This window comes from Molossus molossus, unplaced genomic scaffold (assembly GCF_014108415.1).
Source record: "Molossus molossus isolate mMolMol1 unplaced genomic scaffold, mMolMol1.p scaffold_m16_p_19, whole genome shotgun sequence".
Classification (NCBI taxonomy): Eukaryota; Metazoa; Chordata; class Mammalia; order Chiroptera; family Molossidae; genus Molossus; species Molossus molossus.
Genome location: NW_023425354.1, coordinates 47629384 through 47646526, shown reverse-complemented (window position 1 = coordinate 47646526; position 17143 = coordinate 47629384). Strand labels below are relative to the sequence as shown.

General features: G+C 46.8%; 1 protein-coding gene across 1 annotated transcript; it reads left to right on the top strand.

Annotated features, from left to right (window-relative positions):
• The first annotated feature begins 471 nt into the window (after positions 1–471).
• Positions 472–17129, top strand: LOC118634528 (C-type lectin domain family 10 member A-like). Its single transcript, XM_036269120.1, is given in 11 exon segments — positions 472–652; positions 1358–1471; positions 1474–1489; positions 2097–2213; positions 2495–2590; positions 2689–2760; positions 2863–2934; positions 3042–3128; positions 3220–3371; positions 16593–16699; positions 16939–17129. Coding segments are annotated over 10 exon segments (909 nt in total). The 5' UTR covers positions 472–652; positions 1358–1420; the 3' UTR covers positions 17078–17129.
• The last annotated feature ends 14 nt before the right edge of the window (positions 17130–17143 follow it).

The window sequence follows — 17143 nt, the reverse complement described above, 5'->3', positions numbered from 1 at the left end:
AATAAAAGGTTGTTCCTGTCCCCACTTCCTCCTGTCCCAATCTGGCCAGGAATCCTACTCTCCTCACCTTCTTCCCTTCTTCTGGGTAGAGTGAGGAGAGCTAGGCTAGAGCTGGGAAACCTTGGTGACTGAGACCCCAGAGGAAGTTCAGGTGCCCGGGATTCGGGTGACGATTGAGCAAGAGCAGAGACAAAGGTCCTCTGGACCTGGGTGTGCAATGGTGGAGACACTATCACTGCAGGGAAATTCTGACGCGGAAAAGGAAAGGGGATTTGAAGCTGAGGAGAAACAACAGATGGCACTGGTGACACCTTCTGGTCCAGAATCAACTCCCAAATAATAAAAATGAGGAAGTCAGGGAAGCTGTAAGGAAGGAGACACACCCAGAAGGGGAGCTAAGCTGGCCTCCTATTTAAACCACAAACATGCAGTCTCTGCGTGTGTTCTGATACCATTTACTGCCCACAGTGGAGGAAATGAGTCCCTAGACCATAGACTCCTGGGCTTTCAGACACAGAGACCAGCAGGACTCCAGGCCCTTGTGTGAGTCCTCCATCCCTCACCTCTACCCCACTCTCCAGGGTTTTGTTTATCCAGCTCTGCTCATTGCTGCACAGCGAACCCAAGATCACAGCCTCCAGACTTTGCACAGGTAACTGGGCAGGGGATCTAGTCGAGAGAAAGGGGACAGGGACGGAGTTAGGGGACGCAGGGAGGGCACTGCGGATCTCAAGAGGAACTGAATAGAAGGGATATAAAAAGGCAGCTTGGAGATTTAATGACTGAGTGGAGATTTGACTCTGTTCACTTAGCTGGATTCAGGTTGAAGTAGGGCTGCCAAACCTCAGTCACAAGCTCAGACTCAGAGCCCCCTCTCTAGCCCAATTCCAGCCCCATCTTCAGCCCGCAACCTAGCTGCGGCCCTAACCCAAATAAAATACCAGCTCCTCTTTTAACCTCCAACCATAGTTTCAACCCCAAAGTCAACATGAATCCTAACACCAGCCTCAACCTAAAGTTGACCCTCGACTCTCTTTTCTTCCCAGCATTAGAACAAAGCACAGGCCCCACTCCATCCATGCAATCAACATGGTCCTCAGAACAGCCCTTATGTTAGACCCAGTCTTAAGGATACATTCGGCTCCAACTTGACCTTCACCTTCAAACCCACCATCAACCTTACCACGGCCCAAAGACCAATTCTGACCGAACTTCCAACCTCTGCTGCCAACCTAGGCCCATTCCCCTTCCTATCCTTAACCCCTGGCTCATTCTTCACCTGATCTTCTGTTACCTCAATTCTAAGCCTGACCTCAGCTACAACCGAGTCCCAGCCTCTCCTGTTCCCCAACTCCAGCCCCAGCCTGGTCACTGGCCCTGCCTCTGTTTCAGCTCTGACAGCCTCAGAGTTGGTTCAATCATGTCAAGGAAGTCTGAAGACCTCCAGTGCTTGGAGAGTGAGAAGAAAAGCGCAGGGGCATTAGAAATGGTAAGAAGAAAGGAGAAAGGGTGTCTCCTAAAATACCCTCTTAATACGTTTAGAAGGATTTATGCTGTCAGGGCATATCTGGACTTCTATCATGTGCACAGCTGGGCTTCCCCCACCCAGGGTCAGGCCCCAGCAACTGGTGGTTCCATTATGAAATGCACTCAAGGTCCTGAGAAAGACTAGATCAGGGTAGAGCAAAGCAGTCCTGGCTGCCTATACAGGGGGGAAGGGCTTGAGCATTTGCCCTGAGGGAGTGAATAGTCTGCTTTGGAAAGGAAACATTTGCTAACCTGGCAATATGGATAAGCATAAACCTGCTGACGGCCTGGCTGCCCCAACTCACTCTGTGTCCGCCTGCCCCCTGTTCAGCCCTGATGATAAGACCTTACATATCGCCATGATGTGTCACAAGGGGGGTGAGCTGTCCTTGTGAGTGAGGACTTGTGCTGGTCCAAGAGGGTCAGAGGCTTGGGATCCCCTACACCATAAGCCTGCCCCAGCTTTACCTGCACCAGCCTTCATCCTTGACATGTCCCTGTGGTCCTCTACTTCTCCTGTGTCTCTCCTGTCCTGGATGTCCCTGTCCTGAAGCTCTCTCCTCTTGCAGGGCTGCTTCCTCCCCAAGCCTTCCTGCAGAGTCTCTGCTCCGGACCCCACCTCTTCCTGCTGTCCCTGGCCCTCAGCCTCCTGCTGCTGGTTGGCATCTGTGTGATCGGAACCAAAAGTAAGGAGCACAGGGTGGGCAGAAATGAGGGCAGTGATGATCATGGTGGATAAGGTCACTGCTGGCTCTGTACTTTTTCATAGGTAATGGAATCAGATTACCTAACCTCTCCATGCCTTAGCTTCCTCATCTGGCAGCTTGGGTAACAACAGTGCCTGTCCTTTTGGGTTGGGTGGCTTAGAGGACCCAATGAGACAATGCATGTCAAGTGCCCTGCTCACTGCTGGCACAGAGAGGTCGTGATAAATATCAGCACTCATTGTCCCACCTACTGTGACCAGATTCCAAGATTCAGAGGGACCTGGACACGCTGAGAGCAAATTTCAGCAACTGTTCCTCAAACACTCTGGCTGAGGTCCAGGCACTGCATTCCCAGGGTGAGCATGGCTGGAAGGGGCTCTGGCCTGGATGGGTCCTGGTGGGGGAGGGGCTGAGAGCTGAATCCTGAGCATGACTGAGTCCCCATGTCCTCCAGATGGCAGTTTGCAAGAACAAATAACATCTCTGAAAGCTGTGGTGGAAAACCATGACCAGAAACTGCAAGCAGGTGAGAGACCCTCCAGGAGTGTGTGTGCAGGGGTGGGGGCCAGGCTCTCAGCACAGAGGTGGGGTGGGAGCAGCCTGGGTTGCTGAGTGCCCTCTCTTCCAGTCCGTAGCTTGAATGACAAGGCGCTTTCTCTGGAGACCAAGCTGGAGAAAGAGCAGCAGGAACTCAAAGCAGGTCAGACCCCTTCTCCCCCACACCTGGGCCTGATGTGCAGGGAGGGCATGAAGGGCCCTAGGCTGGGCCCCTGCCTTGTTCCCACTGCCCTCCTATGTGTGTCCCAGGTTATCCTGGAATGGTCCTGAAACTCCAGCAACTTGCCCAAAGCCTGAAATCTCTGAATTGCCAGATTGCTGCACTCAAGAGCAATGGTGAGTGATGTGCAGGGAGCGCCTAGCCCCATATCCTGCCTGTGACCCACTGGGCAGCATCTCAACCCATATCCCCACCCCTACCATTCAGACTCTCAAAATACCTGCTGCCCCATTAACTGGCTGGAGCATGAAGGCAGCTGCTACTGGTTTTCTGGAACTAGATTGACCTGGCATGAGGCTGAGAAGTACTGCCAGCGGGAGAATTCGCACCTGGTCGTCATCAACTCCAGAGAGGAGCAGGTGAGGCAGGAGGAAACCTCTGCCATGCAAACTCTGGGAGGCTGGATCAGGCTTGCTTTGTTGTTTTTGTAATTTAGGGGAGAGCCCAGAAGCACAAGTCTGGCAGAACTCTGGGAGGTTCATAGTGGAGCAGCCAGTGATTCTAAGAGGTGAGAGATGACAGCCAGGAGCTTGGGCAAAGAGGCAGGAGCTAGGTGCGCAGGTGATGAGCCGCAGGTCTGGTGACAGAACACAAGACGGGACAAAGTAAAGAAAGCCAGGGTTTGGGTGGAGAACACAGCGGAGGCACAGGGAGCCCCTTCTTGCTGTGTGCTGGCCTTGGGATGTGGTGGTCAGTTGGATGAAAGGAGCAGGGTGGGCAGGATTCCCAGGGACATGCCTGCCATGGGTCACTGAGTTTCTCCAAGGCGCTCCAGGTGTCCTCTGCTCACTGCCGCCACCAGACCGCAACCCAGACACCAATGTTCACAGGGTAGAACCAACCTGTTAGAATAAGTGGGGCTTCTTCAATTTTTTTTGAAAAGGAGGCCATAAATGAGAACATTTACTGAGTTCTTATTATGTGACAGGCACTTTCACATATATTCATTCCTTTAATCCTCCAAACCCTATGAGGATTATGCCCACTTTGAAGGAGGGAGAGAGGGAGCTAAGGGACAGGGAAGCTATGGGACTTGCTATGCAGCCAGTAAGTCAGGATGGAGCCAGAATTCAGAGCCACTCTGCCTCCTTCGCCAGTTTTTAAAGTACTACATGTTGCCAAAATATACTTTTAGTATTTAAACATATATTCTACTTACAGGGTGGAATAATTATTGAGTTTGCTTTACCAATGAGGTTGAAATGGCCAATTTCACTCTATTTTGACTTTTAAAAATGTCACTTTCATGTGGGCCAGCCTAAGATTTTAGTGCTTGTGAGTTGGCCCACAAGTTCTTGATGACACAACTTCATGGTGGATTGGACTGTCTTTTCATCATTATGACATGAATGTCAGTGTCTGGTTTAATGCTTTGGCTGTGAATTCCTCTTTATGGGTTGTGTTTTCTTATTTAATCAGCTACCCTATGTTTTTTTGATTGGAGCATTTAAGCCATTTACATGTAAGATTATTATTGATAGATACTTATTAGTTGCTATTTTAATTTTATGTCTCTGTTCCTCTCTCCTTCTATTTCTTTTTTCTATCTTTACTGTTGAATGTATTACAGATGTTCCTCATTTTCCCCCCATTGACCCCCTCCTCCCTCCTCCCGTCCCCCTCTTGCCTTTTCCCACACTGTTGTCTGTGTCCATTGGTTATGCATATAAGTTCTTTGGTTTATTTCTTCCCACCTCCCAACCCCCCTCCCTTTGAGGTTTGTCAGTATAGCAACCAGTTTGTACTTCTTAATCCCTTCCCCTTTTTCACCCATTCCCCCAAACCCCTTCCCATCTGGCAACCAACAAAATGTTCTCTGTATCTGTGAGAATGTTTCTGTTCTGCTTGTTCATTTTGTTTGTAGATTCAATGGTCGATAGATATATATTCATTGACATTTTGTTCGTTCGTATTTTTTATCTTTTTCTTCAAGAAGACCCTTCAACACTTCATATAATAACGGTTTGGTGGTGATGAACTCCTTTAGCTTTTCCTTGCCTGGGAAATTCCATATAGCCATTGATTCAAAATGACAGCTTTGCAGGATAGAGTAATCTTGGTTGTAGGTTCTTACTTTTCATCACTCTGAATATTTGTTGCCACCCTTCTGGCCCGCAAAGTTTCTTTTGAGAAATCAGCTGACAGCCTAATGGGAACTCCCTTGTAGCTGCCTTTCTCTTGCTGCCTTTAAGATTCTCTCTTTGTCTTGAACCTTTTGCATTTTGATGATGATGTGTCTTGGTGTGGGCCTCTTGGGGTTCTTCTTGTTTGGGACTCTGTGCTTGGGACTCTGTGCTTTCTGGACTTGTATGTCTGTTTCCTTCACCAAGTTAGGAAAGTTTTCTGCCATTATTGTTTCAAATAGGTTTTTGATTTCTTGTTCTCTCTCTACTCCTTCCGGCACCCCCAAGATGTGAATGTTGGCACGCTTGAAGTTGTCCCAGATTCTCCTTACACTATCCTCATTTTTTTGGATTCTTTTTTCTTTTTGCTGTTCTGATTGGGTGTTTTTTGCTTCCTTATATACCAAATTGATGGTTTGTGTCTTGGCTTTATCTACTCGACTATTGAATCTGTGTAAATTATTCTTTATTTCAGTTAGTGCCTCCTTCAATTCTGACTAGTCCCTTGTGGTCATGGCTGATGCATACCTTCCTCTTCAAGAATTTTTGTAAAATACAACTCAGTTTCAAGGAACCCAGGAGAGGTTCCTTTTTTTAGTGGATGGAGAATTACTGGGTTATAACAGTCCTCCCTGAGGACTGAGGGGTCCCCATCCCATACCAGGTGCCCTGCTCAGGGTTCCAGTGCCAGGAAGAGAAGTCCCCATAACTTCTGGCTGGAAAAACCAGCAGGAACTGAGGCTCAGGGAGGCTCGGGCAGCTGGAGCCCCAGGCAGCTCCTCTTAAAGGGCCTGTGCACGGACTTATTGACTCCCTCTAAGCTTGGAGGGGAAGCAGCTCGAGGGGCACCAGAGACATGCAGGGAAGAACTCAGCTGTTTGGCACTGGAGCGAGGGCTGGAGAGGGGGCTTTCTTCAGGACAGACGTGCAGTCAGAGGCCTTTGTTCCTTTGGTGAGCCCTTCCCTGGGGCGGCAGACAGCCGCCATATCTGGGACTCCAGCAACCTGGCTCACACTGGTTGCCCCGCCCTGGTGATTCTCTGAGGCCCCACCCCACCCCACCCCACCCCACCCCACCCCACTCCACTCCACCCCACTCAACTCAACTTTCAGGCCCACCCAAGCTGTTGCCAGTTGCTTAACCAAGGATTGGCCCGTCTTGGATCCTGCTTTAGGTTTTTCTAAATTCTTTCAAATGAGCAGCATCTGGTCTCAGCTAGCCCCATACCTCTCATTAAGTAATACATAGAAACAAACTTAAGGAGGCAGCCAAAATGAGGATACAAAGAAACAGGTCCCAAATGAAACAACAGAAAAAATCCCCAGGAAAAGAACTAAGCGAAATGGAGATAAGCAACCTAACAGATGCTGAGTTCAAAACACTGCTTATAAGGATGCTCAATGAACTTAGAACCTCAGCAAACTTAGTGAGGGCCTCAAGACCATATAAAAGGACCAGTCAGAATTGAAGGAGGCACTAACTGAAATAAAGAATAATTTACACAGATTCAATAGTCGAGTAGATAAAGCCAAGACGCAAACCGTCAATTTGGAATATAAGGAAGCAAAAAACACCCAATCAGAACAGCAAAAAGAAAAAAGAATCCCAAAAAATGAGGATAGTGTAAGGAGAATCTGGGACAACTTCTCACATGCCAACATTCACAACTTGGGGGTGCCAGAAGGAAATGCTCCTCCTGCTTTTTAATTTTTTTTCTCATTTGTTGCTCTATTTGGGTGTTTTTTTTTCTATGTTGTGTTCTAACTTGCTGATTCAGTCTTAGCTAATATTGAGACCTTCTAAGGTATTTTTCATATCAGCTATGTCATTCTTTATTTCCTCTTAATTTTTATTCATAGCTTCTACCTCTTTTTTAAGCTGATGTAGTTCCCATTGAGCTGTTCATAATTCTTGTTAATTTGCTTGTAGTTCTCACTAAATCGAGCACCTTAAAATTATTGCTTTGAATTCTTTATCTGAAAAATTGCTTTCTTCCATTTCATGTAGTTCTTTTTTTGGTGATTCTCCCTTTTCTTTCATTTGGGTGTTGTTTCTTTGTCTCACCATTTTAGCAGTCTGGTAGTTCTAGGCCCAGTGAGGGATGTTGGAATGTGTACGCAGGTCACTATGTATCAAATAAGGGTTCTGTGCCTTCCAGACTGTTTTGGTGCTTGGCGCCTTTTGCCTGCTGTGGGTCCTGGAGGATTGACAACTGGCACATGGTATTGGTCTGCCATGTGAGGTGCTCCTGGGGTACGTGGGTCCAGCTAGTGTGCTGCAGGGGTCCATGGGTCCCAGTGGTATACTGCTGTGATGTGTAGGTCACAATGGGTCCCTGCTGGAGTGAGGTTCTGTGTGGTGGGTCAAAGGTCCTGATTAGTTGCTGCTGATGCTGCTGGGGGCAAATGTCAGCTCCTGTTTTGTGCTGCTACTGCTGCTGGTGTTGCCAGGGGATGCTCTCAGCTTCCAACTTTGCTGCTGCTGGGGAAGGGGCTCCACTCCAAATCTACTGCTGCAGTTGTCAGAGGTGGGTCTTGGCTGCGTGAGCCTTGCTGCTTCTTGGGCTAGGGCACTGCTCCTGATCAGCCTCTGCTGATGCTGCTGGGGATGGGTCTAAGCTGCTGATCTGTGCTTCTGCTGCCTGGGTCCTGATTAGTTGCTGCTGATGCTGCAACTAGCTTTGTGTTGGTTGGGAGATGGGAAGGGGATGGATGTCCGCTTCTGAGCCTCCAGTACTGCAGGTCTGTCTCAGCTCCTGAGCTTCAGCTGCTGTTCTCATTTATTTATTTTTTTATTTTATTTTTATTTTTTTAATTTTTTATTTTTTTCCAAATCTTTATTGTTGGATGTAAAATGTATTACAGATGTTCCACATTTTTCCCCCATTGACCCCCTCCTCCCCACTCTTGTCCCCCTCCCACCTTTTCCCACACTATTGTCTGTGTCCATTGGTTATGCATATAAGTTCTTTGGTTTATTTCTTCCCACCCCCCCAACCCCTTTCCCTTTGAGGTTTGTCAGTCTAGCAATGAATTTGTGCTTCTTAATCCCTTCACCTTTTTCACCCATTCTCCCAACCGCCTTCCCAACTGGCAACCAACAAAATGTTCTCTGTATCTATGAGAATGTTTCTGTTCTTCCTGTTCATTTTGTTTGTAGATTCCATTGTTGATAGATATGTATTCATTGCCATTTTGTTTGTTCATATATTTTATCTTTTTCTTCAAAAAGACCCTTCATCATTTCATATAATAACGGTTTGGTGGTGTTGAGCTCCTGTAACTTTTTCTTGTCTGGGAAAGTTTTTATATGTCCATCGATTCTAAATGACAGCTTTGCAGGATAGAGTAATTTTGGTTGTAGGTTCTTGCTTTTCATCACTCTGAATATTTCTTGCCACTCCCTTCTGGCCTGAAAAGTTTCTTTTGAGAAATCAGCTGACAGCCTAATGGGTACTCCCTTGTAGGTAACTAGCTGCCTTTCTCTTGCTGCTTTTAAGATTCTCTCTTTGTCTTGAACCTTTTGCATTTTGATGATGATGTGTCTTGGTGTGTGCCTCTTGGGGTTCATCTTGTTTGGGACTCTCTGTGCTTCCTGGACTTGTATGTCTGTTTCTTTCACCAAGTTAGGAAAGTTTTCTGCCATTATTGTTTCAAACAGGTTTTCGATTTCTTGTTCTCTCTCTTCTCCTTCGGGCACCCCCAAGATGCGAATGTTGGCACGCTTGAAGTTGTCCCAGAGGCTCCTTACACTATCCTCATTTTTTTGAAATCTTTTTTTTTTTTTTTTTTTTGCTGTTCTGATTGGGGAATTTTGCTTCCTTATATTCCAAATCGATGGTTTGCTCCTTGGATTTACATACTCTATTATTGAAGCTGTGTAAATTATTCTTTATTTCAGTTAATGCCTCCTTTAATTCTAACTGTGTATCCATGATTTCTAACTGGTCCTTTTTTATGCTCTTGAGGCCCTCCCTAAGTTCACTGCGGTTCTCACTAAGTTCACTGAGCATCCTTATAAGCAGTATTTTGAACTCAGTATCTGTTAGGTTGCTTATCTCCCTTTCACTTAGTTCTTTTATTGGGGTTTTGTTCTGTTCTTTCATTTGGGACCTGTTTCTTTGTATCCTCATTTTGGCTGCCTCCCTGTGTTTGTTTCTGTGTATTACTTAATGAGAGGTATGGGGCTCCCTGAGACCCGGTGCTGCTCATTTGAAAGAATTTAGGAGCCCTGGCCGGTTTGGCTCAGCGGTTAGAGCGTCGGCCTGCGGTTCTGAGAGACCCGGGTTCGGTTCCCACTAAGGGCACGTACCTCGGTTGTAGTTTGTCCCCGGCCCTGGTCGGTTGTGCAGGTGGCAGCCACTCAATGTGTCCCTTTCACATCGATGTTTCTCTCTCTGTCTCTCTCTGTTCCTCTCTCTCCCTCCCACTCTACCTGAACAAAAAAAAAAAAAAAGAAAGAATTTAGGAAAAACCTGAAGCAGGATCCAAGACCGGACAATCCTATGGTAAAGGAAGTGGCAACAGCTTGGGTGGGCTTGAAAGTTGTGTGGGGCGGGGCGGGGCCTCAGGGAGTCAGCAGGGCGGGGCTACCAGTGTGAGCCAGGTTGCTGGAGTCCCAGATATGGCTTCTGTCTGCCGCCCCAGGGAAGGGCTCACCAAAGGAACAAAGGCCTCTGACAGCACGTTTGTCCCCCTCTCTAGTGCTCGCTCCAGTGCTAAACAGCTCAGTTCTTCCCTGTATGTCTCTGGTGCCCCTCGAGCTGCCTCCCCTCCGAGCTTAGAGGGAGAGAGTCCGATAAGTTTGTGTGCGGGCCCTTTAAGGAGCTGCCTGGGGCTCCAGCCGTGTCAGCTTCCCTGAGCCTCAATTCCCGCTGGTTTTCCCAGCCAGAAGTGATGGGGACTTCTCTTCCTGGCACTGGAACCCTGAACGGGGTACCTGGTGTGGGTCGGGACCCCTCAGTCCTCAGGAAGGACCTTTCCAGCCGCGGGAGCCTCCTGATTTTTATCCACCACACGTGGGTGTGGGACCAGCCCGTCTCGCCGCTGCGCCGCCGCCCCCCCTCGCGCCGCTGCCTGTCCCACCGGTCTGGATGACAACTTCCATTCAGCTTGATTTCAGGCGGTTTTGAATGATGGTTGTTCTGTAGTTTAGTTGTAACTTTGATGTGGTTGTGGGAGGACGCGATACCGCGTTTACCTACGCCGCCATCTTGACCGGAAGTAGTTGTTCTCATTTATTTTTAATAAATATGTGTAAATCTTAATCTGTCTTTTTTTTTTTTCTGTTTATAGTCTTCTGTTTTCTCACATTTGTTGTGACAGATATGTTCTTTTTACTTTCTTCTCCTATGGTATTTTGAACTAGATGTAGCTTATTTTAGTTATACTAGTGATTCCTTTTACAACTTTAAATGATGGGCTGACATTGGCTTCAAAAAGTTTATATAAAAGTTTATAAAAAGTTTATTTGAAAGTTGAAAACTCCACACATTTCTTTACATACCTCATTCTGTCTTCCTAAAATTGAGTTATAACTGACATATACCATTGTATAAGTTTGAGGTTACACATGTTGGTCTGATACATTTATATACTGCAATATGATTACTGCAGTAGTTTTAGCTATCACTTTTTTTTTTCTTTTAGTATTATTGCCATTTTATTTTCCATATTTCAGATCTTTTTTCCTCTTTTTAAGTTTATCTTTATTATTGAATGTATTACAGATGTTCCCCCCTATTGACCCCTGCCTCCTCAGTCCAAACACCCACCTGCCTTTCCACAATATTGTCTGTGTCCATTGGTTATGCATATATGCATAGACATTCTTTGGTTTATCTCTACCTGCCCTTCCTCCACCCTTCCCTTTCAGGATAATCAGTTCAAAAACCAATGTGTACTTTTAAATTTTTCCTCCTTTTTCACCCATTTCCCCAGCCCCTTCCCATCTCCCAACCAACACAAAATTCTCTATCTATGAGTCTGTTGCTGTTCTGCTTGCTCATTTTTGCTATAGATTTGATTTTTTTTTGTCCTCACCTGAGGACATTTTCCCATTTTTTACTCAGATAGAGCGGGAAGGAGAGAGAGGAAGAGAGAGAAACATCGATGTGAAAGGGACACATCGAGTGGCCGCCACCCACACGACCCAACCAGGGCCGGGGACAAACTGCAGCCAAGGTACATGCCCTTAATGGGAACCGAACCCGGGTCTCTGTGGACTGCAGGCTGACGCTCTAACCACTGAGCCAAACCGGCCAGGGCGCCGATTGTTGATAGATATGTATTTATTGCCATTTCACTGTTTATATTTTTGTTCTTCTTCATAAAGACCCATCAGCATTTTATATAATACTAGTTTGGTGGTGATGACCTCCTTTAGCCTTTTTTTTTTTTCCCCCTGGGACACTGTTTATACGCCCATCAATTCTAAATGATAGCTTTGTAGGATAGAGTAACCTTGGTTGTAGGTTGTAGCTATTCATCACTTTGAATATCTCTTGTCCCTTCTTTCTAGCCTTCAAAATTTCTTTTGAGAAATCAGCTGACAGCCTTATGGGAGCTCCCTTATAGGCAACTAAATGCTTTTCTCTTGCTGATTTGAAGATTCTCTCTTTGTCTTTAACCTGTGGCATTTGGATAATCATGTGTCTTGGTGTGGTCCTCTTTGGGTTCATCTTGTTTAGGACTCTTTGTGCTTCCTGGACTTGTATGCTTGGTTCCTTCACTAAGTTAGGGAAGTTTTCTGTCATTATTGTTTCAAATATGTTTTCAATTTCTTGCTCTCTCTCTTCTTCTCGCACCCCATGATGCAAATGTTGGTACCCTAGAAGTAGTCAAAGAGGCTCTTTATACTACCCTTATTTTTTGGATTTGTTTTATCTTTTTGGTGTTCTGATTGATTGATTTCTGCTTCCTTATATTCCAAAAAAATGGTTTTCTTCTTGGCTTTACCTACTCTACTATTGATTCCCTATAAGTTATTCTTTATTTCAGTTAGTGCATCGTTTATTACTGACTTTTTTTTAATGCTGTTGATGTTCTCACTAAGTTCCTTGGAGGTCTCTTTAAGTTCCTTGGAGGTCTCCTTAAGTTCCTTGAAAGTCTCACTAAGTCCCTTGAATGTCTCACCAAGTTCCTTGAGCAACCTTATAACCTGTTTTCTGAACTCTGCATCTGATTGATTGCTTTCCTCCATTTTGTTTAGTTCTTTTCCTGGAGTTTTGTTCTTTTCTTTCATTTGGAACATGTTTCTTTGTCACCTCATTTTGGTTGCTTCCCTTAGATTGTTTCTATGTATTAGGTAGAGTTGCTATGTCTCCTAGGCTTCATAGGGTGAGCTATTGTTGTAGGTGTCCTGTAGGATCCAGTGGCACAGTTTCCCTGATTACTCCAGCTGGGCTGTCGAGGTGCACCCCTAGTGTGGACTGTACACACTTCTGTTGTAATTGAGTCTTGATTGCTCTTGGCACATTAATGGGAGGGATTTACTCAGACTGATCAGCTGAAAGGACTGGCTGTGAACACTAGCCACAGGCCTCTGACTACCTTAGTGGAGCAGCTATGCAGGGCCCACCACACAGAGCAAGACTTACTTCATCAGGGCTCTGGTACCCACTGAGTTCGCTCACTGAGTATGTCACTTGTGGAGGTGGTTGTGTGGTGGTGTTTCGATGTGTTCTGAAGCTGTCCACTGGGTGTGCTGGCTCTGGGCAAGGTCAGCCACTGCCTGTGTTTTATCCAGGGCTACTGGGCATTAGCTTAAAAGTGATCTGCTGATGGCTGCTTCTTGTGCTGGGCTTGGAGATGCCCAGGAAATGGCAAGTTGTGCACCAAAGCTGGCTGCTTCTAGTGCCAGGCCTTGAGCCACTTATCGAGAGTAATGGGGCTCGCTGAGACTAGAAGCTACTTGTTTGAGTAATTTTTGGAAACTCTGACACAGGATCCAAGACAGGCAAAACCTATAGTAAAGCTTTTGGAAACAGCTTGGGTGGGCCTGAAGGTTGGGTGGGCTGGGGCCTCAGTGAATCACAAGGTGGGGCAAAAAGTGTGGGCCAGGTTGCTGGAGTCTCAGATATGGCAGTGTCACCTCCCCTGGGGAAGAGCTCACCAAAGGAACATCAGCCTTTGCCAGCACCTCTGTCCAGGAGAAAGCCACTTCCCCAGCCTGTATTCTGAGGCCAAGCAGCCCAGGTCATCCCTGTATGTCTATGGGACCCCTCAAGCTGCCTTTTCTCCAAGCCCAGAGGGAGCAAGTCTGAGTAAGTTTGTGCAAGGACCCTTTAAGAGCAGTTGCCTGGGGCTTCCGCAGTTGCAGCCGCAGCCTCCGTCTGCCTCAGTTCCTGCTGGTTTTTCCAGCCAGAAGTTATGGGCACTTTTCTTCCTGACACTGGAACCCTGAGCTGGGCACCTGGTGTGGTACGGGAAGCCCTCACTCCTCAGGGAGGACCTTCCCAGCCTAGGTGTCCCTCCTGATTTTTATTTGCCACATGTGGGTGTGGGACCAGCCTATCTGCAACTTCACCCCTCTTACGAGTCTCGGTATGGCTGTTTCTTTAATTTTGTAGTTTTAGGATTTCCATTCAGCTCAATTTCAGGTGGTACTGAATGATGATTGTGTTGTAGTTTAGTTGTAACTGTGATGTGGTTGTGGGAGGAGAAGATACTGTGTTTACCTATGCCACCTTCTTGACTGGAAGTCCTGTAAATTATTCTTTAAAAACGTTTATTTCTGTATTGATTTTATCAAGTAAGGGAGAGGGAGAGAGAGATAGAAACATTTATGAGAGAGTACATCAATTGGCTGCCTCCTGCATGCCCCCTAATGGGAACTGGCCCACAACCTAGGAATGTGCCCTGACAGGGAATGAAACCAGTGACCTCCTGGTGCATGGATCGATGCTCAACTACTGAGCCACACTGGCTGGGTCTTCTAAAGTATTCTTTATTTCAGTTAGCGCAATGTTTATATCTGGCTCGTCCTTTTTTATGCTCTTGACATTCTCACTAAGTTCCTTGAAATTCTCCCTCAGTTCATTGAGTATCCTTACAAGCATTTTTTGAACTCTGCATCTGTTAGATTGCTTATCTCCATTTTGTTTAGATCTTTTTCTGGAGTTTTGTTCTGTTTTTTCATTTGAGACACGTTTCTTTGTCTCCTCATTTTGGCTGCCTCCCTGTGATTGTTTCTATGTATTAGGTGGAGTTGCTATTTCTCCTAGGCTTCCTTGGGTGGCCTATTGTAGAAGGTGTCCTGTAGGTTCCAGTGACACAGCCTCCCTGATCAGCACAGCTAAGCCTTCCTGGTGCACCCCTGGTGTGGAATGTCTATTGTTATGTTGTAATTGAGTCTTGACTTCTGTTGGCACATTAATGGGAGAGATTTACTCAGGATGATCAGCTGCCAGGACTGGTTGTTCCCACTGGCCACTGACCTCTAACTATCTTGGAGGATCAGCTGTGCAGGGCCCACCACACAGAGCAAGATTTACTTCATCAGGGCTCTGTTATCCACTGAATCCCCTTCTTGAATGTGGCATGTATGGAGTTGGTTGGGTGGTGGTGCTTTGACATGGTCTCAAGCTGCCCACTGGGTGTGCTGGCTCTGGGGAAAGGTCAGCCACTGCCTGCATTCTACCCATGGCCACCAGGCATAAGCTGCAAAACAATCTACCGATGGCTTCATTTTGTGCTGGTCTTGGAGGTGCCCAGGCAAATACAAGCTGTGAATCAAGACTGGCTGCTTCTAGTGCCAGGCCTGGGGCCAGTTAGCTAGAGATATGGGTCTTACTGAGGCCAGGTACTGTTTGTTTGAGAGAATGAAGGAAAATCTGAAGCAGGAGCCAAAACAGGCCAATCCCATGGTAAAGCCAGTGGAAAGAGCTTGGGTGGGCCTGAAAGTTGGGTGGGGCAGGGCCTCAGGGAATCACCAGGGCGGGGCAAACAGTGTGAGCCAGGTTGCTGGAGTCCCACATATGGCACCAGTTTGAGTCCCCATCAGGGAAGGGCTCCCCAAAAGAACAATGGCCTCAACAATCAAGTCTGTCCTGGAGAAACCACCTCTCCAGCTGTCACCCTAATGCCAAACAACTGAATTCTTGCCTCTATGTCTCTGGTGCCTTTCAAGTTGCCTCCCTCATACTGGAGCCTGGAGGGAGCAGGTCCCAGTAAGTCTGTGTGAGGGCCTTTTAAGAGGAACTGCCTGGGACTCCCGAAGTCTCAGCCTCCCTAAGCCTCAGTTCCTGGTGGTTTTTACAGTCAGAAATTAAGGACTTCTCTTCCTGGTACGGGAACCTGGGGCTGGGGGGCCTGGTATGGGATGGGCACCTATTCCTCCTCAGAGAGGACTTTCACATCTGATGCATCTCTCCTGATTTTTTTGTTATCCTCTCCCAAGAATATTTTCCTACTTATCTTTAGATAGAGTGGGAGGGAAGGAGAGAGAGAGACAAAGAGAAACATGGACACGAGAGGGACACAAGCCTCCTGCACAAGCCTTACCAGGGTCTCGGACGAACTGCAACTGAAGTACATGCCCTTGGCTGGAATTGAACCTGGGATCCATTGGTCCACATGGGCTGATGCTCTACTGCTGAGCCAAACTGGCCAGGGCATCCCTCCTGAGTTTTATCCTCCACATGTGGGTGTGGGACCAATCCGTTCCCAACTCCGCCCCTCCTACCAGTTTCAATGGGGCTTCTTTAATTTTGTAGTGTAGGACTTCCATTCAATTCAATTTCAGGCAGTTCTGAATGCTGGTTGTTCTGTAGTTTAGTTGTAATTTTGATGTGGTTCAGCTATCACCTCTTTCATGTCACATAGTTATTTTTTTGCGTTGAGAACAATGAAGACTTAGTCTCTTAGCCACGTTGAAGTTTATAATGCCTCATTCTTTTTCTTCCGGAATTTTTTTTTGTTCATAACAGGAATGTTAAAAATTATATTAAAGTATAATTCTATAACTTGAAGACCTAAAATTCAATGCATTTTTCCTAATCCTTTCACTGCCTCATTCTTATTACATTTATGAAATTATAATTTATTGAAGGACTACTAAATATCCTTCAATATTTATCCTTCAAAATCAAACAGCCTTACTGAAGTGGGGTCTGTATCCGGGGCAGTGGTCACAAATTAGGCACTGCATTGAGTTTTGGGGTTCTATCAACTACCACCAGTTCCTTAGCCTCACTGGTAAATTAGGGCAACCAATTTAGAGAGCTTATGAGTATTAAATAAAATAATATATATGAAACACTTAGCATGTACTTTAGCCCATTATTCTAAAAAAAAACAAAAAACAGCTCAGATATAAAAGGAAAAGTGAGGAACTGGTTTTGTTGGGAGTGAATGCTTCAGTTTGGGGTTGATCAGGCTGGGGAAGGCGGAAGAAACTGCGGCTAATGCCGCACCGAGGTACCAGGGACTAGAATCTTCCACCCACTTGTTTTCCAGGAATTCATTGCGGCCCACGTGGGCTCCTTTCATACCTGGATAGGTCTCACTGAGAGCTATGGTTCCTGGAAATGGGTGGATGGCACGGACTATGGGAACAGCTACAAGTAAGTGTCCTCGCCCCACGGCCCCTAGTTTGCCTGGGGACGGCCTCCTAGCCTTTGGCCCCAATATACCCCCACCCATCTTTAGGGACAAATTCCCCATCCCTCTCCCCTGGAGACCCCCACCCTCCAAGGCTGCAGCCTCTGCTTCCTGAACCCTCCAAGGCTGTACTTTCCTGAGGTGGGGTTGAAGATTGCTGGGATGGGGTGGTCAGAGTTTGAGCTCTGTTCTGCCTTCCTAGGAACTGGGGTCCTGGTCAGCCAAATAACTGGCAGGGGCACGGGACCGGTATAAACGAAGACTGTGCCGAAGTCCGGGAGAATGGCCGCTGGAACGACAATTTCTGCCAGCGGGTGCAACGCTGGGCATGTGAGATGTGAGGGAACATCACCAGCTAGAAGCCCTGACCTCCACCCATCTCTACTGCACCCCACTCCTACCCCACT